General features: G+C 45.8%; 1 protein-coding gene across 12 annotated transcripts in view; it reads right to left on the reverse strand.

Moving 5' to 3' along the window:
• The window catches only part of ARPP21 (cAMP regulated phosphoprotein 21), a 167,777-nt gene that overhangs the window by 31,803 nt on the left and 111,771 nt on the right, over positions 1–24,203 (reverse strand). For 6 of the 12 annotated variants that reach the window (XM_072599230.1, XM_072599231.1, XM_072599229.1 and 3 more), the window contains 5 exons: positions 19,183–19,413; positions 14,971–15,140; positions 13,593–13,700; positions 12,561–12,821; positions 7,896–8,028 (listed from right to left, as the gene is read on the reverse strand). In XM_072599230.1, the coding sequence (XP_072455331.1) occupies positions 7,896–8,028; positions 12,561–12,821; positions 13,593–13,700; positions 14,971–15,140; positions 19,183–19,413 (903 nt within the window). The other 6 variants (XM_072599232.1, XM_072599240.1, XM_072599235.1 and 3 more) reach the window with 4 other exon arrangements.

The raw sequence follows: 24,203 nt of genomic DNA on the forward strand, positions 1-24,203 counted from the left end.
GTGGCTGAATGTGATTTTAAGCATGAAAAAACACAGATAGAATCTGATGACTGCATCCCTTACCAACTCTTCTGACTCATCAGAAAGTAAATGAAAGATATTGAAGACTTCATAATGAGGGTCACCCCAGTGGGGAGCTTAGCTTAGGCCCTACCTGCTCCATGATTATCATCCTTGTAAATTCAAGGCCTATCTCCACTGTCTTATAAGTCTACTGGTAAACTTTTTTTCTCAGTAATCTGACCCTAAAATAAATGGTTTAGGGTAGGGAGGGGTTGGGAATGGGAGGGATTGCCTAATTTCCTGATTTCCTAAGCAAACCAACGGGCAGAAAAGGAATTAAAATTGACTAGCCACAGCATCAATGGCATTTCTCTAGCATTTTTTATAGATTATCTAATTTTAGCCTCACACCAATCCTGTCATGTAAGGGCTGTAATTATCTGTGTTTTTACAAATGAACCAACTCAGTCAGATGAGGTTAAGTGACTTACTCAGCGTCCTACAGCTACCAAACACCAGAGGCAGGATTCCACCTCATTTTTCCTGGCTCCAAGTCTAGCATGTCTTACAGGCTACTTCCAAAGGTAAAGACCTTTAGATTGCATTGGTACTAAGCTCCTGAAGCTAAGCTGAAATTTGTGATTTCACAGTGATGAGGTCTTGAACATGCTAACATACAACATCAGTGACTTCATTAAGAAGCAGCAGGGCCTAAACCCTATGAGAAACCAGTGAGAAGTGTTGTTCCCATAGAGGCTATAGATTCTGGCAATGGGTTATTATCATCTCTCTTTGGAGACAGCTAACCAGCCAGATAGCTAGACATAATACCCAATCTACTGAGCCTACTATCTACTGTGGAGCCCACCCTGTGCACCATGAGGAGTGATGAGAGATAGCTCCTGTTTTCTTGGCCCCTTCGGTCCCTGTGATTGAATTTGATGAGATGATTCACAGTAGAGGTTGTCTCCAAAGAGACCAAATGCCTTGTGGCTCATGCAGTGAGAAGTTTGTCCTGGCTTGGCCACCAGTTCTCCTAGGCTTAGACCTTGCCTGCCCTTATCACAGACAGCAAAGAAGTTCCTAGAAGTCTCTGATCAAGTATGCCCTTTAGTTGGTGAAAAGAGGACGTGTATTTCCTTCCCTACAGAGCCAGTGTGCACATTCAAGTCCATGGGGAGGATCTCAGGCTAATGCCTTGATACAAATAAATAAATAAATGACCCCAACAAGGCTGGGTCTATGTTAAAAGAGTAGATTCATTCTTCTCTCTGCATCCCAAGAAATGTGATTTCTTTGTAGTTGCTACAAAGTGGGGGTCAGTCATCACTGATCTGGTCCCCACTCACCTGTCCACTGCTTAATACACATTTCCACCTCTGATAATCCAATCCCATTCTAAGGTGCCAGCTCAAAGGTGTCTTCCTGTAGGAAGCCTCCTTGAACTCATCTATTTTTCTTTGCCTCTAAATTCTTGGAGCACTTTGCTAATTGGTCTCCCGTGTCATTTATTCTTAGGCTGCTTTGGATTATGCTTACTTTGGTACCTCCCTTGTCTCCCCACTAGGTGAGAAGTTGTTTGAAGACAAGAAATATGCTTCTACATCTTGTCAGGAAAAGTCAGGAACGGCATGATGCATGCATACAGAAGATGCTCAGTAAATTGTTGATGGATTCACCTGAATCCAATTTCAAGGCCCCTTGAGGCATCCATTCTCTGTCCCTGTCCAAAGCAGCAGAGCAGGTATCACTTCAAGAGACACCAGGTGCACAAGCCCCTTCACTTCAGCATGCTAATCAGATCTTGGCACCAACTGAGTCTCCAAGCTTCTTCATACTTCAAAGGCCATCTAGTCCAATCCACAGATAACCAGGACTGTCAAGTACAAAATCCATTCCCCTCCCCCCACCAAATGGCATCCATTTGAAGACTTCTAGTGAAGGGGGAGCAATTGCCATGGCAGCTTATTGCAGTTTGGATCACTTATGTTGTTAGAGTTGTTTCTGAACTTATTCCTCAAATTGTCTCTTTGCAACTTTGCTCCTAGATCTAGGGCCAATGATCCAACAGAGATTTAAGGCAGACTAGGCCTGGACCTTCACCCCTTCCTCATTCGATCTGAACCCATTTTGTGATCATGAGGTTGAATTCTTTGTCATTTTATGAAAACCAGAATCTTTGACCCTTCTCTTATCCTCTTCTCTTCTAGGTTGCCTGTAAGAACTAACTGACAACAGCCCAGTGACTAATGCCACGCTTTCTTTCTGTCCCTGAGGCTGGCCAAGGAGGCTTGACTCCATCAGGGAGGCTAAAGGCTTTCTCCTCACTTCTCTTGGCCATAAATTCCCTACTAGTCATTTCTGTTCCATAATTTGTAGTGCAGAGATTTTGGCAGAAAGCACAGAAGTGAAATAAAAGTTGTCTCCTCTGCTTCACCTCTAGGGTTTAGCTAATACCTGGAAATAATAGCTACTTCACTAATGCTCATTAAGTGAGTGCAAGTGGACTGAGTCCAACCCTTAGAGTAGCAGCAGCCCGTGCCTCCTTTGACCCTCCACTTCATTTCAGTATAGCATGGACACACGCTCACATACACACATGCACGCACAGATGTATGCACACACACATGCACTAACACACATCTCCCTATCATCTAGCCAGCTCATTCTTCCTACTAATAAAGTACACTTCACTTTTCTTGGTACCCTGCTTGCCATAGAATTTCTAGCATCTGATGCCTTTGCTTGTGTTGGTTACTTCTTTCCTGGACTGTGGCCCCTGTGAGTTTCTGGACAAATCTGCTTCTTCCTACACTCTAGATATCCCATTTTTTCCCATCTGGGTCCACAAATATGGATCTTCCTCCCAGACTTCACCTTCTCAAGTAGATGCCCTTCCTACATGTGCCTTTCTCTTCTAAAACCAGTGACTCAACTGGAAACACCACTGGTGACATCCCCGTCTCTGACCCTCTGGTTTTCCGTTTCTTTCCCAACTATTAAAAGGACTTTCCAGATTCCTCACAGCCATCTCTTTCATGAGACACACCACAAATGAGAAGTAGGCATCAGCTTGGAAGATGCTCAATCAGATTTTGCATCCACAGCATGGGACCACAGGCCTCTCTATTGTTTTCTTTGTTCCCAACAATTGCTTCCTGGGTGGCCCATGGCAATAAATCACCACCCACAGTCATCCATTTCTTTGACACCTCTCATCTAATGGCCCCATTCCTGGGGGGACAATCACCAAGTCCTGTCAAGTCCAGTTCCCCAGTTCATGTACACTTCTTGATGGCTCTTCATTCTCACTTTCATGACTTTTGTTTAGGTCCTTATTTCTTGGATTATTCTAGTAGTATCCTGAGTTATCTTTCTGGCTTTCCCCTTTGCCCTCTTTAAGATAACTGTCTTCATGTCAGTGTCCTTCCCTTGGTTGTAGGATCATACATTTAGAAGAGGGAGGGACCTTAGATGCCACACAATCAAACATCTTCATTTGATAGATGAGGACACTGAGAACCAGAGAGGTTAAGTGACTTGCCTGAGGTCACAGCCAGTATGTCCAAGAGCCAGGATCTTTCTCCATGTCTTCTAGATCCAAACCATTTCCCATTGGACCATGCCGCCATCTCCATATACAAATGCAATGGGAATGTGCACTGACATGATGTTAGCCTAAGAGAGACCCCGGCAACTCTGAGATACTAAAATAATGAACAATCTTCAAGTATCCATTTGGTCCTCTATGGTAGCTATTGGAAAGCACAGGCAAGAGTTAAGTGCCCAGGATGAGAATCATGGGTATGTGGTGGATGGCAATGAATATTATCATCAGTGAAGTCATCAGTCTTTCAAAGTAGCAGTGTGATGAGTTAAAATAAGCTAGGTAAAGATTAGTTCTAAATTTTAATAATAATAATGATGAAGACAGTTTTAAGCATTCAATTAAAAGTGAGTCAAACATAAAGCCTGACATTAAGATTCATGCTTCATAGCATTGTTTACTGCAGCTTGGAGATGGGGGAGGAGAAAAGTGGGCAGGAGTGTGTTCAATGAGCTCCAGTGAGTGCAGCCAAAGTGGAATCGGTGTTTGACCGGAAGGGGGATGTTTAAGGTTGCCTTTTCATGGTTTCCATCTCAATTATAATTTGAAACCTTAAACGTATCCATGGAAAATGAAACAGGTTGTGTTCTACCTCCCCCCTCGAAACAGGTTAGCTAGAGATACTGACAACCATACTTTTGCTAAAGAAAAATAAAAAGGTGAGAAGCATATTGGAAATTTATCCCTTCCCCAAGTGATTACTTGTTCTTTACACCATGTCTTATCTTGGTGAGCTCTAGGTTCCTTTTACTCTCATTCTCTCATACTGGGAGAGGCCCATTATCCATTAAAGCTTTTAACTAGACATTCTGTTTGGACTATCAGCTTTTCAACCTTAGCTCCAAGAGGAAATCAAGCACATGTCAATACCATTGCTCCCATGGCCCCCAGAGCAAAATGGTTGGTGCTGCATCTCGAAGTTCAAAGTTGGAGCATTTCACATACGAAATTTCCCCAACACTATTTACCTCCCCCCTCCCCGTGCCTCCCCTGCCCTTTTGGGTGCACACACCAACTCCACCTCAGTCCATCTACAGACTTGCTCTGGATTCTCATACATGAAAAATAATCAATTGAGACCTCAAGTAACTCTAACTAACTTTTCTTCTCCTGAGAATAACCAAACTTCTCTGGAAGGTGATTCAATCCTGGGAAACTTATTGCTAGCCACCCACGCATGACAAAAGTAAGCATGGTGACTGGGCAGGGAGAGCATGGCCATTATCTCAGTCACTTAAATTTTGGCCCAGATTCATTTGCTTGCCAAGCCTGCAAGTATCTTGGGAATTTTTAACCTAAGTCAGCTGCCTGAAACAAAGACTTGTGATGTGCATTTTCCTCATGTTGCACTCTTAGATGTAGCTCAAGTTACATGGTTTGTGTGAAGTCTTTCCAGATTTCCCAGTTACTAAAGTCTTCACCCCAATTCCTTTGTATTTATTTTGCATGAAGTTATGTACATATGCAGGTTGTTTTCCGTAAGAGAATGCAATATTCTTGAGACCAAGAACTGGCTCACTTTTGTCTTTGTATCCCCAGGGATCAGCATATGGCCTGGTGCATAGTAAGAACTTAAGAAATTCGTTGATTAATTCACACTGATTCAGCAGCAAATAGTGAAATTAAAAATTAAAAAAATGACACCTTTCTGACTCTTATTCAGTTGCCTCCATAGCTGAGTATGGTGACTTATAGCTTCCATATATGACTAGAAATCTCAAGTTGCCCTTGTTAGAAAGAGGCTTTCTAGTCACTACAATCTATTAGACAGGAAATGAGACAACCAGTAGAGGATGGCGAGGACTTCAGAAACGTCATTTATATTCATCACATCAACTTTGTTGCTACCTATGTTCTTTGTAACGACGCTTTTTTCTCACCAGGATCAGTGATGTCAGACTGAGCAGCCTTTTCTACGTCCTTATGTTTATTTTCCTCTCTGTAACATTTGTTGTTTCTTGCTGCCACCGTATTCTTGCTACTCTCTCCCATTTTAACCCCCAAGGTACTTCTGTCTCTTTTTTCTCTCTGACTTTACCCTCTGACTACTCACTCACTCTCTTTCTCTCTAGAGCTTGTGCCTTCTTCTCCTCAAACTCTTACTGTATGCCTCCTCCCAAAGACCTATTTCTCTTTTGTGGAAAACTCCCCAAAAGTATATTTCCAGACCTCACATTTTTTCTCTCTTCCAGACTAACATTTCCAACTACCTTTGACAGAATTTCACGCAGAAGTTGATAAGGATCTCAAAGCCAACATGAATGAGACTTTTCTAGGAAACCTTTCCAACAAGTGGTCATTAAAATTCTGCTAGAATATTTCCAGTGAGAGGGAATTCCCTATCCACCAAGTCAAACTATTCAATTTTCAGATTATTCTGTTAGGAAGGATTTTTATTAAGTTTTAATTTTTTTTTTTGAAATCAAATATAAATTTACCTCTTTGTAGTTTCCACCCAGCTGGACCAAGAATGAAATGTCCAATCTCTCTTTAATTTGCTAAGTACTTGGCCTGCACACTCTTATTTGATCCTTACAACAATTCTGTGAGTTTTACAGATGAGGGAACTGAGACTTTGAGAAGTTATATGACTTGCCCATGAACATGTAGCAAAACATAGTCTGAGGCATGATTTGAACCCAGCTCTTCATGACTCTTGTAACAGTAAATTATAATAAGTTGCCTTCTGCCCCTCTCTCTCCTGCCCCCAACTCAAATCAAGCTCTCTTCACTTTCCTGAATATGAATTTCATCCCTACCATAGAATACAAAAGCCCAGAGGACTGGTTACTTCCTTTGTATCACCAGCCCTGGACTAGATGTCAGTCAATCAGCAGGTGTCTAGATGACCTCTGGGGACATGCCCCACTCCCAAGTGGTCCTTGGCAACTCATGAATGAGCATTTTCTTGTGACTCCAGACCCTTTGGGATAGGTTGTGATGTCTGTGATGAGCTCATTGATTGTTGGAGTCAGGAGTGACAAGACACCCCAGGCATCTCTCACTGTTGATCCTCAGAACTGGGTTATGATCTCAGAGAGAGAGAAGATGCCCTCCAGTCCATAGACACTGGAGGCAAGGTCATGGCTATCAACACCTGCATTCTCAACATCACATAGACACCTGATAGGATGTCAGCGGCCTCCTGGGTTTCATGTCATGTTCATTGTGAGAGGCAGCCTACTCTAGTCGATGGAAGGATGGACCTGGAGCCAGGAAGTCTGGGGTCAGGTCCCTCTTCTAACACTTCTAAGCTATATGACACTGGGCCACATTGCACAGGACCATGCTTGCCTCTCTGAGCCTCAGTTTCCTCATCTTATCTCTACAGGACTTATCTCCCAGGGTTCTCTAGGGACCCAAATGAGAACATAGACATGTAGCCCTTGGCAGACTCTCTGGTCTGGCTCTTTCATTGTTGCTGTGCACTAGCATCACGGCAAAGGTCATCAGAGAAAAAAACACATGCCTAACACATGGAGCAGGGTGCACTTCTGCACGCTGATGACACTTCCTGATTCCAGCCTGAGTGTAGTGGGCAGGACAAGTGGCCCCACATGCCCTGGTCTGCTGCATTGTTCAGTCCTTTGGGCTGACTGCATCATGGCCCATCATCTTTGGCCACGTGGGCAGAGGGAAAGAAGCGTCCTCCATAGGTTGACATCCTCTGTTGTCTGTGTAAGGAAATCCACGGGGAAGGGCCACAGCAGGGAAAGAGACCGGTTCACTGTGAGACCTGCTACTCACTCTCTAACAGTGTAACGGCCCCCCTTCCCGCTGCACACTTGCTCACCACAGGGGTCCAGTCTGGTTCGATGCTGGCTAGCTGGTTGATTAGAGAGCAAATGAATTCCTGGAGTCACCTGATCTATGGTCACAAACAGCGCAGCTTCGGAGAAGGATGTCACCTCCGTACAAAAGGCAACAATTTCACCTGATTTGGGTTCATTTCTTGCATGACAGGAGACATAGCTAGACCTGTCTCAGTTTCTCTCTGTTTCCTTAGAAAATCTGAAAGTTCTTCTCTAGGAAAGTGCTGGCATGATTTTTGTTTGAGAGAATGTGGAGTACAGGATGTACTCATTGGCTTAAATAGAGATGACAGAATCTCCCAACGGAGCAGAGGATCCTCAGCTGTCTCTCATTTTGTTTTTGAGGCTAACACAGCCTTTGGCACAACATCCCAATTAACTCACAAAACCCTGGTGTCCAAAGGCCTGTTGGGAAACATTGGGAAAAAGCCAGTATCAAGATCCCCCTGTGAAAGGAAATCAGGCGCGGGTACCTGTTTGCTGGGCAGCTGATGGAGGCATCTGGGGACTTCTCTGGGCGCTGTACTGAACTGAGCCCATGGGCCGGTACTGCTGAGGTGATGAGGTAGGGAACTGACCAGATGGGTAATAGTACACTGGCATCTGCTGCAGGGGAAAAGGGCAAGAGAGATACTGATGGACATAAGTGTGCTTCACCATGAGAAGGGAAGTCCCTGCTACCTTTTCCATGGCACCTCAGTACAAGCTTCTAGGTAGAACCTAGCCTGGTGTTTGACCCTTGCTTCTCCCCCCCTCTCAGATTCAGTCATCACCAGAGGCTGCCTAGCTAGCATCTGGGCTCTTTCGGGTCCTACCAATACTGTCCACAACAACCCCTCCTTATGAGCAGCCTCATTATAGCTGGGTCCTAGTCCTGGCTCCCTGGCCCCTCACTATGCCCTCCACACCATTTAGAATGAAAGTCCTGAAGTCGGTGAATGAATGTCATCTCCCTGAGGGCAGGGCCTATCTTGTCTTTGTCTCTGAGACCTGAGAGTCCTTTATTCATTATCATCATTTAATGCAAGCTTGCAAAACCTAATATTAGACTTGAAAGATTCAAGCAAGAATGTTCAGGCAAGTCCAGGGGATCTCCAAATCGAGAAGGAAAAAATGTAGGTGCAGTCACAAGTGTAGACAGAAGTGTAGGTGCAGTCACAAGTGTAGACGGAAGTGTAGGTGCAGTCACAAGTGTAGGCGGAAGTGTAGGTGTAGTCACAAGTGTAGACGGAAGTGTAGGTGTAGTCACAAGTGTAGACGGAAGTGTAGGTGTAGATGCAGATACAGATGGAGCATTCTGTTGTGGGACACAACCTGCTTACACATAAGTGCATGCAAAATAAATACAAGAATGGGAGGGGAGACTTTAGTAACTGGGAATCAAGAAAAGCTTCATATTAAGGATGGATTGAAGTGGGATCTGAAGGAAATTAGAGATTCACAGAGGTGTTTGAATTAGGGAGGGAAAAGTCCCAAGATATTCTCAGGCTTGGCATGAAAATGAATTTAACCCAGATCAAAACTGCAGGTGGTACAGATGGAAGTGGGGTTGTAGGGATAGAGTGGGGCTTCTGAGGTAGGTGGTGGGTGCCTCTCCTTGGAAGTTGTTACAGAAAAGCTATCTCAGCACCAAGTGTTGTATTCTAGAGCAGGTTTTTGGTCATGGATGGGTTTGACCTCTTAGAATCTATTACTCAAGCCACAGAACTAGGGGCAACATCTCAGGAGACTGGGTTCAGAGAAAGTAATTATGATAAGCTCCAGACCTTGCTTCTTTTGGGGTGTATGTGGGATGGTGAGTGAGGGTGGGGCATTGTTTGTTGTTTGTGATGGTGACCAGCATTCAGAATGTCATCATGGATTTATGATGTTCAGAGTTGGAGGCCATCTAGCCTTGCCCATAAATGAGCACCTGTCTCCTCCCAACAGATATAACCTTTGCTCAAAGACCTCCAAGTTGGGACAGCTCTCTCCTCTCCTGGCAGCCTATTCCCATTGGGCATAGGATTAACCATAAGAAAGATTTTCCTGACTTCAAGCCTAAATTTGCTTCTTTTAAATTTTCCATCCAACACCCCTACTTCTGCCTTCTGGGATCAAGCAGCACAAGGCCAAACATCTCTTTTCTATGTGAAGATCCTTTAGCTATTCAAAGAGAACCATCCTTATACATCCCCCCCTTTCTCAGCTTTTTCTTTCCAGGATAAATGTCCTTGATTCCTTTAATTGATGTTTCTTATGGCCTCAGCTCCTAATCTCCAGCACTGTTGTAAATTCTCACTTGGGGACTTTCTCTAGTTCAACAATTTCCTTCTGATCATGTGATGGCCAGAGCAGAAAACAGTCCCTCAAAGGTGTTCTGAAAAGGGTCAGGTCCTCAAAGACCAATCCCTCTCTTAATGTGGTCTAAAATCACACACACTCTCTTGACTGTCATATCACACTGCAGAAACCATAAGGGAGAGACCCTCATCTACTAAACACATGAGATCTTCCTCCCTATTTTATAGATGTGACCCTATAGGAAATCCTTGACATTTAGCCTGATTGCATATTGGAGGTTCATACTGGAGTACTCCAATATTCATACTGGAGTCTGTCCAGATTTTTTGACCACTGATTGTCCTCTCATGTGGTAGCTTTTGGGTCACTTTCTTATTTGATGAATAGGCATTTATGCTTTTAACCAAGTGACGGATATATACCCAAGGTCAAATGTGGTTCCCTGAGGAATTCCACTGGAGACCTCCTTCTGGTGCCCTTAACCCACCAGTGACTACTTTCCAGGTCTAGCCCTTTGCAATGAGCTTCACCCAAATGTCTTATTATCTAACTCATTCCCTTTCCTCATTTGCAGAAGAAGAGCCTGAAACATTTTGGCAACTGGAGTTTTGGTTAGACATCTGGAAAGATGTGCACTTCAGCTTCCTTATCCCAAGGAGACAGGAGCTGAGAACCTTGAGACCTGAAGCTGTCTCAAGGCATGTGACATGTGATCACCAAGGGCAGCATGTCATGTTTCCGTGTTAGCTTACTAATGGCTCACAACACTAAAGAATGATTGTATGACAAAGATAATAGATTAGGTTCAACTAAGGGAGGGAGAAGACAGTCAAGCTGAGGGTCAAAGTGTGTCCACAAAGTCAGGCTCTCATTTTACTCCAAACAAATGGCCATCCTTTTAGAAAAATCTGTTTAGTTGTGGCCCCAGTCCTACTGTGCCTGGCGCATGATAGATGCTTCATCAATGCTTATAGAGTGCTTGATTGTTTATTGCCTTGCCCAGTCTGCCTCAGCCCCTCCCATCCAACATGTGGAAAAAGGGATGAGTGAGAAGTAGTGATTCCTTTTTATTGATATCATCATGTCCTCCTCTCTTCTTTGGGACAAGAACATGTATTCACACGTCTACTCTAACCTATACCCAGTGTTCATGAAGTCTATTTGAATACCTACAGTGCTAGAGGACTCACTACCATTCAGGGACATTTATCTATTCCAGTTTTTGGACAATGCTGATTGGAATTATCCATCCCTGGATCATATATACATAGGAGAAATGGAAGCCTTAATTTATCTCCAGTACCACAAGTGGCCATGAGAGAAGACTAGAGAGGTTGCTCCCTGAGCATCCTTGCCTGCTGCCCTCCTGTGAGTCTATAGATGGGCTATTTGCTCAGAGTTGGTTTTCCCCCTCTCCTCAATTCCACCATGTGCTTTCTTCAATTCCTTTGTGTGCTACAGGGCTGTACAGCTTCTAAGCCCCAACAGGGAATGCCTTGTAATCTAGAGGGACTGTGGGCTTCTCTCCCTGCCCTCAGCCCTCGCTGCTTCCCAAACATTGGTCACAACACTCTAGGGATTTTTCAGTACATTTACTTCATTAATACAATGACACTGAAATGTCTTCATTGAGCAGAATCTTCTACTTTTCCCCCCTTGAGTAATGTCCTCTGTGCTGTATTCTACCACATTTTGCCTTGGACAGTAGAACCAGGTCATAGTTGTGGGATGTTGTTTTGGCTGAACAGCAGCGGGACCATCTGATACCGAAGTATTGCCTTCAAAACTTTTGACACATGAGGTTGATGACTTGTGTATTGATGTAACTGTCTTTCCCATAAATACTAGTGCCATGAGCCAGAGGAACATGCCTCTCTCTCTAATCAGATTTGAGAAGAGGAAAGATCAGTGAGGACCACTGAGGGTGAACGTTGTTATGGGAGCCCTCCCTTGGAAGCCAACCAGCAATGGCTTTTGGTCTCCCCCTGTGTTGCAGTGGTTTGTGCCTCTGAAGAGTCATTTACTCATGACCTGGATCCAGTGACAAGAGGAGACTGAAACTGCATTCTGAATTCTGAATAGCCCAGGCAGGGTAAGGATTCCTAAGAAGGCTGGACTTCAGTCCTACATGTGCAGCTGGAAAATAAGCCAGGAATTTTATTTGCCTATTTTGCTTCCTGACAGTAATCACCCATGTTGTCCTGCTCAGATCCCCGGGAGAGGGCTGTGGGTATCTGGTGGTGAGCAGTAAAATGCCATCCATCTTGGAGGAGACAATAGAAATCACTGATCTGTGGTATCTTACATGTCTGAGACAATTAAGGATGATTAACAGCACCCATGGCAGCCCAGAGGAGTGGCGGGCCTCTGGATGTCTATTTCCCTTCCTCCTGCCTATTCAGAGTCTGGAGAGAGGAATCTGAGGAGAGGGCATTCTTGGTTGGTATAAAAGCTTCAAACCCATAGAACTGGGAGGAGAAGGCTCAAGCCTGTGCCCAACTGCCCCAGAGAAGTGGCTCTTAGTGGCATCCCAATTCCTTTGAGCTGTCCTCATGAGCCATCTTCTCCCCTGCCCCAGGTAGGCTGGACTCTGTCACGGAGCCCCTCTTGGAAGAATAATGGGAAGTGGCTAAATTTAAGCATTGTCTTCCACTTAGTAATTGGATGCCCATCTACTGCTCAGCCTTTCTACAGTTTTTCAAAGAGTATTGGAGCAGTACCATACCCCTGACTATCATAGAAAGGACATGACACCTACATGGAGGTAGGAAGGTAGATACAGTTCTGGGGTACAAATCAATGTGGCAGCCAAGCCCGCTTAGGCTGGACTTAAGTGTGCAGCTGAATGGACCTACCTGGGCAGGGGAAGCCTGCTGGATGAACCCCTGGGGTGCTGGGGAAGGCTGGAGAACTTGCTGGGACAGAGGAGGCCCCGAGCCTGAAAAGCCTCCAGGAGAAAGCTGCTGACTTGCTGAGGTGAGGACATAGCCTGGCTGCTGTCCTGGCTGCTGCAGGATGGGCTGTGGGTAGACAGGGCCACTTGGAGGGTCAGCGGTGTCTCCTGATGACTGTCGGCTCAGGCTTATTTGGCTGAACTGTGTGGCCATGTCATCTCTCTATGGGTCAGAAAGAAAAGAAGAATGAAAAAGTGAATTCTGGACATTCTGCCTAACCATGGATGGGGGTGGGGCAGGGCAAAGAGGAGGATCAGGGCCAGAGTCCAGGTCAAGAGAAAATGGGAAGGGATGAGGTGAGGAAAAGGGAGAAGACATTCTGGGGAAGGCGTCTGGATGTTTTAGAGTGGTGCCTCTTCTCACTGGGGGTTCAGGAAATTCTGCACTGACATCGTGCAGCCCTGCACACAGGCTGAGCAGATGTGAGCATCTCTTTGTGACTGGACAAAGACCCAGAGCCCAGAGATGTTCAGAGACTTGCTCCAACTCACAGGGTAAGTGGAACCAGCATAAACCTTTCCCAACATTCTTCTCAATGGGACTGTAGTCCAGCTGAATCAGTAGAAGGCTGCACTATCCAGAGGAGGTGGGGAATATGGTAAGGGGAACAGCAAAGGCATTTATATTACTCTGTCCCACCCCCACCAGTGAGAAACTGTTTTGTTTATTAGAACAGCCCGAAACTAAGGCATCACACACATGTGCACACACATACACATGCACACAAGTGCATGCACACACATGCACATGAATGCACACACGGGCATGCACATATATGCATACACAGTCACGTATGCATGTGCATGCTCACACACACAGGCATACACACATACACCCCTCTACACTCTTCCATGCGCTCTTTGTCTCCTATCAGCACAGTCTGGTCCAGGCTTTCAGTGCATGCCAAATGAATCCAATGTGCAGACCTCATACCTGCACTGAAAACTGCTGCCCAGGAGACACAGGTAGGAGATGCTGGGGAGGATAGGAGACAGTGGGGTACTGCCCTGATTGCGAAGAAGGTTGCAGAGCCTGCAGAGGCTAGGGGAGAAACAAGGCCCAGGTCAGGTCTCCTCTACTGAGGTTTGGGGTGCACAAGGGGCAGGGGGACTTAGCTCTCATTTCTTCCTTTTCTCCATCCCTCTTTCCCACTGAGCAGTCTGCCTGCCTGTGATAGAAGGGGGTTAGGGGCTAGGACTTTCTTTTTCTTCCTCAAGTGGCTTTTCTTGACCTCTCCTAGTTTCAATCTTGGGGCAGAAATGAGGAAAGCAGAGACAATGTGGATGTGGTCATTGGTTCCCTGCCCCTCCCCAACGGTCAGGTTGGAGAAGATGAACGGAGGGGTGAGACATGGGGTACATTTGCCAGTCTCATCCTAGAATTGGGCTTGCTGCCATCCCCATGGTCCCTCAGCCCAGAAGGATTGGTTTGGGAGACAGCCTCCTCCATACTCATCACCATAACAATGGCTACCCCTGGCCATGGCCACTCCGCTCGGAACCCTGGAACCAGGGCAAGGAGAGGATGACTTGGCTACTTCAGAGTCACTGCAGACACCCTTACAGCCAGTAGAAGAGACATCAGCCCACATTCACCCCTCTCCACTGCTACCAAGAGAAACAGGTGCTGTTTAGTGACAAAGTGTGCCCAGGGTTATCATAGGGATGGGCTGTCCCTGTTTGTCTTGGCCCCAGAGAGAAGAATCAGGAGTCATGAGTAAAACTAGAAAGGAAGCTTTAGGCTTAAAGTTGGGAACAACTTGGTAAAAGTGAAAGATATCTCAACCTGGAATGGGCAACCTTGATGGCAGGGGGCAGACCTTGAAGCAGAGGTTAAACAACTCTTGCTGGGGATGGTGGAGCTGTGGATGCCTTGCACGGTGCCTTTGGAGGCCCACCCAGACCTCACATACTGTGACTGTGAAGGGAAGGCTCGAAGACACAGGCCATGCTGAAGAGCTCAGGAGGCTAGGAATTCCTTACAACAGGCACCTTGGCTAGAGGAGGACTGTGGATGATGGATGGGGTGATACACACAGAGAAATATGAAATCTCAGTCCTGGAAGGGGGCTTAGAGACCACTGAGTCCAAGTGATAGAACTGCAGCCCAGATGGAAGGGACTTGTCCAAGGTCACACAAATAAGTGATGTAGACAAGATTTGAACCCAAATTACTGACTCTTGCTGTTGTAACAGCTCCCTCATGTGTCTACTACAACATGAGGAGAAGGTCCAACAGGCCAGCCTTCCTCTGGGGTTCCTCCCACTCCCCATCTTGTCCCAGCTAGTCCAGCCAGTCCAGCTTCCCCTACCTGCGTGACAACATGGGGGGCCATCTGCTGCTGGGGTGGCTGCACCTGCTGTGGAGCCTGGGGGGAAGGCTGCTGCTGGGCCTGACCTCCCATTGGACTCCTCACAGGCTGCTGGCTGCTTGGGGGGTTGTAGATGGCTGGGGTCCCATCAGGATTCACGAACGGTTGGCCTGAAATGGAAGAGGGGGCCAGTCTAAGGATGGGCACTTCCCCCTTTCCCCTTTGGAAGAAATGATTCAAACAGACATTTGACCAAGGAACCCAAAAGATAGGGCAGAGGGAGGCTGCTGGTGAGGCTTGAGCTTCTCTCCTAGTGATTGAGCCTTCACAAATGGAAGCATTTGCTCTCAGTGACCCCACTAGCTCAGCCTCGTTTGGGCTTGCTCTTCTGCTAAGTCTGGGAGCAGCTTTTAGTCAATAGCAATTGAAGGGCTAGCGACCGATTTTTCTACCTACTGGGAGTTTTACCAGAAGCCTAATGCATCTCTGGGCCCTGTGCCCTGGAGAGAAGGGCTTCTGGGCTGCAGGCTTCCAGCGCCATGAGTTGTGCTGTCACCTGCCAGGCAGCCGTCTGTCAGTCTGAAAAGGGAATGGCTAATTTCCAGTTAAGGAGCACTCACTGCCTCCTGCCCATTGGCTCAGTCACCATCATCTTAGTTCTGCCTTGGTTCTGCCAGGAGTAGGGGTCCCTGAATCAGAACCTTTCTCAGTGCTACTCATAGTCACTGAGAAAACATGTCACTGAAAGAAGTAAGGAAAGCCCAAATCATGATCTCACTCTCTCCATGGTGCTGATATTAACACTTGCCATTTCTATGGGATTTTCAAGTTCTTTAGCTTTCCATATATTATCTTGTATGGTGTGAACCTCACAACAGCCCTGTGGAGGTAGATGCTTATTATGATGCCCCGTTTACATAGGAAGGAATTTAGGCTCACAGAAGTCAGGTGACTTGGCCAGGGTCACCCAGCTAGGAACCATCTGAAATTTGCTGTGAATTCTGGTCTTTCTGACTCCAAGTTCAGTATTCTATCCACCAGACTGTCCTACTTCTTCCCAGTAATGGCCACAAGCACCCACAATTCAGCACAGGCTAAAACTACTGTTAACAGGTGTTGACCAACCGGTGTTGAGCAGGGAAGTTAGTCAGTCAGTCAATTAGTCAACAAGAATTTGTTAAGTGTTTGCTCTGTGCCAGGTACTGAACTAAACACTGGGATACAAAAATAGGCAAAAATGTGGGTCCTCACATTCGGGGGTGGGGGAAGACAACATGCAAAAAATATGCATGGAGGATATATAAAGGGAACATGGAGCTTACGAAATCCCTTGGTTATCTTTCAGTGCTCACTGGGTCGTCAGCCTTCAGAAAAGGCTCTTAGACCACAGATCTAGAGGAAAAGACAGAAGGAGGGACAAACTGAAACTAAGGGAGGGTGACTCAGCTGCAATGCCTATCATCTCACTTTTGATTGGAGTCACAGCCAGAATGATGGATTGAATCTGTAGGACCTGAGTGGTTCAGAGGAAGATAGGACTCCATGAAGTGGAAAGATAATTGTTTCTGGGCCACTATGATTGTGTGTGTGTGTATGTGTGTGTGTGTGTGTGTGTGTGTGTGTGTGTGTGCATGCACAAGTGCATGCATATGTGAGTGTGTGAGAGCGTATGAGTGTGTGTGAGTGTAGGAGTATGTGAGGCACACCTGCTTTAAATCTTTCCTCTCCCTACTCAGATTGTTTTGGTTTTTTTTTTTGACTAAGTAAAGAGGCCATTCTCTGCCTCATTTCTTACCTAGCTTTACTCACTGAATGGGTGTTGCCTAAGTCAAACTGATAAATGTTAAAGATCTTAGCTTAAAAAGGCCAAGGTCTCCTTCTACACCCAGGGTGATCTCCAGCCCTCCTGACCAATATCTGGCAACTGGGCCCATAAGACTCCAGAGGAGAAAGTGAGACTGGTGTTTGCACAGCCCTGACTCACTGTAATCCAATTCACTTGCTTGTCCTGGCATCACCTCCCTGATGTCATGGTCCTCTTTGAGAACGAAGGATAAAGAGCAAGCCCCTTGATGGCTAAAGCCAAGACTCATCTTTGTGAAGAGCTCCTGAGAGGGCTGTATACAGAACAGGTAACCGGGCTGCACTTGGGGAAGGAATATATTTATATGAACTGGAATCTTTAGGAAGATGTCATGATCTCAGATTTGTGGTAGGACTCACATCATATCTGGGAAACACACACATATATGTGTGCGCACCAAACCCACACAGACACACATACATACACACAACACAGAATTGGGACTAGAAAATCAAGCCTATGGATCTTGGAGTACTGATGGCAGCTCACCAGCAATGGCTCTCATCCCAAAGGTTGCTTCTCCTCATGGCCTTCAGAACACACTGAGGAGTCCTTTGGAGACTCCTACATCTCTGGATGCCTAAGAGGTTTTGATGGCTTACTTCCTAGTAGTGTCCCTATTTCAAAGTGATGAGTGAATGAGTCTGTTAACAATGTGAACCATGGTATTCTACAGCCAGTGTAGAGACGGTCCCATAAGTCCCTCCTCACTTGGAGAGGGCTCAGAGAACCACCAAAATGAAATAATCTAAGCCAAACAAAAGTCCCCACAGGCTGTTCACAAGATATTGAAACCAGTATGGTCAAATGGCTTTCAATTAAAGGAACACTTTCACCTCTCCCTCCAGTTTTTACCTTCACCCCCATAAGCAAAACAATTTTCCTTACAGGGACAAGGAAAGGTATTTTCTATAATCTCTGTGTGTGTGTGTGTTTGTGTGTGTGTGTTTGTGTGTGTGTAAGAGAGAAAAAGAATGAGAGAGGAGAGAGAGAGAAGAGGGGGTGGAGGAAGGGAGGGAGAGGCGAGAGAGAGAGAGAAAGAGAGAGAGAGAGAGAGAGAGAGAGAGAGAGAGAGAGAGAGAGAGAGAGAGAGAGAGAGAGAGAGGAAGGGAGGAAGGGAGGGAGGGAGGGAGAGGGAGAGGGAGAGGCAGAGGGAGAGGGAGAGAGCAGAGATGGGGGGTGAGATAGAGACAGGGAGGAAGCATGTTCTGAATCAAAGGGATGCTAGTGCAAAGGAAAGAGCCCTAAATTCAAATTTAGAGGAGCTAGGCTTGGGCCCCAACTCTGCCTCTTATCAGTGATAAGGAATGTGCCTCAGTTTCTTTTTCTGTAAAATCAGAGGATTTAACAAGGTGACTCCCAAAGGGTCTCCCAGCACTAAACAGATGATGTTAGAGTAACCTAAATGCTTCAGTTCAACATGTCTTAAGTACATGGCTCTCCCCCTAGCACCCAGTGACTCCTTCAGTGCACTTAGCACTGTGTCTGTCCCTCTGGACTTCCTCAAGACCAGTAAAATCAGAAGCTCATGACATTTGGAGGGATCCCAGAGGTCTCTCAGACCACCTATTACAAAACCATGAATTCTTATGCTGAAATCGCCTGCCTCTAGCCTCTGCTTAAAGACCTCCAGTGATGGGGAACTCATGACAAATAGTGTCTAACTCTTCTTCTTAATGATATCTCTTCAAATGTTTGACAACTGTGAGTGTCATTTTCCCCTTCCCCTCCGAATCTTCCTTTTGCAGGTAAAATGTAGGGAAAGTCCAAATCAATTTGCCAAAAATAAACTATTGTCACAAGTTTGCCTCTAGATTTTGCATATTCATGAGACTAGATAATTTAAATACTCCTCGGGCCCTTAGCTAAACCAAACTCCAAATGCAGGCTCTGTTGGGATTTTTCCTCCCCTAAATCCAAAGCTCTTAAGAATCAGAAATTCAGTGGCTGATTAGAATGGCCAGCCTTCACACACTTTGAAAGAACTGCCCTAGGAGATCTTACTTTCTTATTACTTCCTTGGACCTCTCCATCTCTCTCAAATGAGGATGTGTGTGCACTCTATCTCATATGGAGCAAGAGACTGGCAAAAAAGAGGGAGTCCACATCGGTCTGGGTTTGTCCATCTGAACGAAACTGAAATCCAATGACTCTGGTGGGCAAGGAAGGAGTCACTGGGAAAAGTAGCTGATTGCTCCCCCTTGATGACTCAGCCCTAGATACCTCAGGCACTTACTTCTGCCACTTGCACCCTCCCCATCCTGACCTAGTTTTTCTTCTAGGTTCAGAAGCGCTCTGGCGACAAGGATTGGGTTGGATGTCATGCTGAAACTAACAAGTCTACTCACCTGTGTGGGGGTTGAGAAGGATGCTGCCTGGAGGGATACCTGTAGCTTCAAGTGGGAGCAGAATATAGCTGGGGTTGCCAGGGGCTGCCTGGCTGCTCAGGCCAGTCTCAGCAAAGGCCCCGCTGCCTGAAGATGGGGCAGGCCCTCCAGGGATGAGGGGGCTGCTTTGGAGAGGCTGATGTGCTCTTGACAAGGATCCAGAAGAGCCTGCACTGCTGGAAGATTCAGAGCCTGAAATGGGCAGAGACAGATGGGTGTGAATCAGGTGTGTATCAAGCACTCTGAGGACAGACATACTGAGGTCCTCTAAGGTGCTTGTGGGCATATGGCTCCTCAGACACACCCACAAAAGAGCCAACACTATGGGACTTTGCCAGATGTCTCATGGTGTGCAGGGGAGGACTTAAAGGGAGGAAGAGAAGCAAAGAGCCCAGACCCCAGGACCTCATCCCATAACTATCTACATAGGGCTACCTGGAAAAGCTCTCTTCTCCATCGTCCTGCGATGAGAGGAGGCTGGGAATGGACTCAAAATTAGGCTGCAATGATGAACCAAATGAGCCCCTAAATCACCTTGAAAGTGTTTGGGGTTCTCTGGATTTAAATGCCTCTACAGAAGTTTCTGTGAAGCAATTCCCACTCTGGAAGAACTGGATCAAATCAATGTTTGGCTTGTCAGAGCAGGTGGGAATATGGGAGGGGTGGTGGAGGGACTCAGAGGTTTTTCCTAAAGATCTGTGGTGCAATAATTCTCAAATATTTCCTAGAGTCAATCCAGGGGTCTTTAAAAGGATGGGTTTTCTAGTTTTCTAGGGGGCTTCTGAATAGGAAGGGCAGCAGCTGTAGATGATAAGGGGCTATGGTCCTGCCCACCTATGTCCCAGACCAGTCAGTTCCCTGAGGCTGCTTGGCAAGAGATCAAGAGTGGCTTGAACTCTCCTGGGAGCACTGAATTTCAACCTGACTTTCAGGAAGTTCAGGGATTCATTTCTCTAAATTACAGCATCCTCTAATTCATTGGCTCAGGCTCTGTGCCCATTTTATTTTTGAAAATAAAAACATTTAACTGCTATATCTTAATACATAAAGTTTCCTTTGTAATTATATGCATTGGAATGCATTTACAGACATGTTTCTGAGTAGGGCTCCCTTAGTTCCAGCAGACTGTTGCCCAAAGGTCCCACAGATCCTGGGCTCTAACTGTACCTCCATTCCTCTTCCAGGTTTCACTACAGATATGAGTATCATTTACAAAGTGGATCATGTCACTCAGTTGATTCTGGATGAATAAGTAACCTTCTGGGAACACAGCAGAGGAGCAGATGGTCAAGGTCAGAGTCACAGGCCATCACTGACTCCTTAGCTTCTCCCACTGGCCAGCAGGGTACTCTAGCTCACCACCTGTTGACAGTCGAGATTCTGAGCCCAACAGAGGAGCTGGAAGTCCAAGGGATGCAAGTGAGTCCTCAGAAGTCAGTGACCTTCTGTGGGACAGGCTCTTCACGGGCAGGAAGGAGGTTCCTGGGCAGAACAGGGGAGGGGCCTCACTCAAGGGGGTAATGGAAGAGCTCCCAAGGGGCTGCCTGTGCCACTCTCCCAGCAGACCTCATGGAAAGTAGGAGTGCGATAGCCTTGGCCCCTACCCAGGCAGGAGCCTGCCCTTGACTTAGTGCTCCAGATTAAAAACTTAACCTCATGTCTGAGAACAATTCCAGAATCCAAAGAGTAATTGCAGATGTGGATGATGTCATAAGTTGCAAGATTGCAGCTCCAGGGAATTGTTAAATTATTAACCTTGGACAATTGATTTCTGTCTTTAATAATGCATTTCTCAGTGCCCATTAAAGTTCGTAGCATATAGCAACGAATGCTATTTTCAAGATCCAAGGAAGGCCTTGGACTTGAAAGAGGAGTGACAGGAATACAATATGCTATTAGGGACGGGGGATGGGAGGTACACTTCTGGGGGCACAGAGCTCCTTCCACTGACTTGTTCTGGGTCTGACTTGCTGTTTCATTCATCTAAATGTCCCCAAATGCTCTTATTTGTCAATGACCCTGTAATGATTTCATGAAGTCCCTGAGTCAGGAAGGCTTGACTCAGACAATCATTAGCTGTATGACCCTAGGCAAGTCTCTTTACCTGTCTAACTCAGTTTCCTCAACTGTAAAACAGGGATAATAACAGTATCTACCTTCCAGAGTTGTCATGAGATCATGTTGCGAAGTGCTTGGCCAAGGGTCTGGTACCCAGCATTCACTATATAAATGCTCATTCTCTTCCCTCCCTCCATTCCCCTGAAGGCAAGTCTCTTCACTGCTGTTTGTCTCAGTTTCCTCTTCTATAAGATGCAGATAATAGTAGCACCTCCCTCCTGGGCTGTTGTGAGGATTAAATGAGATCAGATCATAATGTTCTTTGCAAACCTTACAATTCGATTTGAACTCGAGTTATTATCAGGCTCCAGTCAAGCCTGCACAATCCCAGACCTGCCTGAGCCATTGAGATTTTGCAGAATCTTGGGCAAAATGAGTCCCTCTCTCTCCAGGCACTAGTGCCCTCATGGCAAGCTGAGGTAGTTTGAAATAAAAAATCTCTCTCAGCTCTGACAATAACATCAGATCTCCAGTGGTTTGGACCTGGGTTATGTGCCTAAGAATGCAGAAAGGGGAGAAGTATTGCCACTCACCAAGGTATGTCCATGGGTGCTTTGCCTCAGCAGGGAGGCCAAGCCATCCTTCCAAAGGGGGAAGAAGCCAAGACTGCGGCATTCTATATTCTGAGCCTGACTATGCCCAACAAGGACCGAATTGGAAGAGATAAGAATGTGGGGAAGGCACTGATCTGCCTTAGAGTTGTTGACTGAGGAGAGCTGGGCCAAGTCTAGTCTACACTCTAGATGTTAGAGGATTCAGAGGAAGGATAAGCATCATTTCATGCTTGGAAATGCTCATGAACAAAATTCTTAAGCTGCAAAACAATCAAACAGAAACAATTTCAATGTGGAAAAAGGATGGTGGCTGACCAGAGAGATTGATGTGGAATGCCAGGGTACACTCCATCCCCAACCCATATTTTCAGAGAGAAAATGGAAATCAGGTCAAAAGAACTGCATGACCCCAAAGGAGCGATGGCCAGCTCCTCAAGTCCTGACTAAGAGAAGGCTAGGGATGCAATCTAGACAAGCCAATGTCTGTTTTCTGCTATGGAGTGGAGGCCCAAAGAAGGCAAAGGACTGATGCTCAAATATACAGAACAGTGATAACTCATGGCAATGAGGAAGAATGACAATACTTTAATTTTCTTCCATTTTCTCTTCTAAGGGAATAAACTTCTGAATGGTTGCGGTGAAAAAAATTGGGTAACAGGACACTGAACCCCAGCCCAAGTGAGCAGAGAGTAAGAGAGAACTCAGTTGCCCTTAATAAGTTCAAGCCCCCAGGCCTCCTAACCTTGGCTACAGAAACACTTGGAAGATGTGATTTCTAAGCCACTGTCAGTGACATTAAAGTCTATAACTTCACAGCCTTGTCCTAAGGACTTGCTAGCAAATGTCTAAGGCAGAATTTGAATAAGGTCTAACTGAAACCAAGCCATCTAGTCATTATATCATAACACTGGAACTCAGGAGCAGAAAATAATATCATTCAAAAGGCAGGAAATTCTGAGGGAACATCAATGACAACTGACCTATAGACCCACTTTCGGTATCTAAAAATAGTGACAGAAAGGATCTACACTAAAGTTACCTTTGGTGAAAGTATTAAAAAGAAAACAAGATTTCATAGATGATGCTCTATGGCTGCTAGGTGGTACAATGGACAGAGCACTGGGCCTGGAGTCAGAAAGATTCATCTTCCTGAATTCAAATCTGGTCTCAGACTCTTGCTAACTACGTGACCCTAGCCAAGTCACTTTACCGTCTGTGTCTCAGTCTCATTTGTAACATGAGCTGGGGAAGGAAATGTAAAACCACTCTAGTGTCTCTGCCTAGAAAACCTGAAATATTACTCAACAATAAACAACCTGGATCACTGCCTTGTCATGGTGGAGGGGCTTGTGCAGCTCAGTGAAACCTTGGGCTATGCCATGCAGGGTTACCAAAGACAGGTAGATCATAGCAGAGTGTTCTGACAGTAGGTGATCCACTGGACAAGGAAATGACAAACCATTCCAGTATTTTTTGCCAAGAAAACTCAAGTGGGGTCTGGAAGAGTTGGAAATTACTGAGATGACTGGACAATGACAAGAACAAGTTCTATAACTAATCTTTACAGGCTCCAATTAACTGAAAAGTACAGACAGAAATGTTTTCTGCTTGCTGATTGTTTAAAAACAAAGCAGGAGGTGGCATGGACTGGTTAGGAGCTGGACTGTTGAAGAGGTCCTTGCATCTATGACACCATGGAGCCATTGCTATACATGTTTGTCCTTCATTCTCCAAGAGGACCCCCACATTATGGAGGTGATGCCATGACACGTAAGTGAACTGGATTTAAGTGAGGCAAGGTTGTACAAAGTCATCAGCCTGACTTTCTCCTCCAGAGTCACCTGAGTTCAATGGCCCGATATATATCAGGATGATTGGAGATGGCACCAGATATGGTGAAAGATTTCAGCCTTTTAAAACTAAGGTCTTTAGCAGGTCTCAGCTTGGCTGAGGCAATACCCATTCAGTGATTAAGGATAGGTTAAAAAATGAGGCAAAGAATGGCCTCAAACTGGGAGGGGAAGGCCCTCAGTGTTTCAGAGAGAGATTAGATTGCCCAACTGGCCAGATCCAGTTGGGTCGCCAGTGGGGTAGTTCTATAGGGTTATTGCTTTTCCTCATTCTCAGACATCCTTAAAGGAATGGTCAGGTCATTTAGAAAGAGCAGCAGAGGTCATTAAAAGCCAGTATGGCTGTACAGACCACATCATGCTAGGCTACTACAATTGCCTGTTTTAGTAGAATTATTCTCTTGCTAGGTCAAGATGATACCACATTGTAGACCTTGATGCCAGCAAAACTAATGACAGA

The sequence above is a fragment of the Notamacropus eugenii genome, chromosome 3 (assembly GCF_028372415.1).
Source record: "Notamacropus eugenii isolate mMacEug1 chromosome 3, mMacEug1.pri_v2, whole genome shotgun sequence".
Lineage (NCBI taxonomy): Eukaryota > Metazoa > Chordata > Mammalia > Diprotodontia > Macropodidae > Notamacropus > Notamacropus eugenii.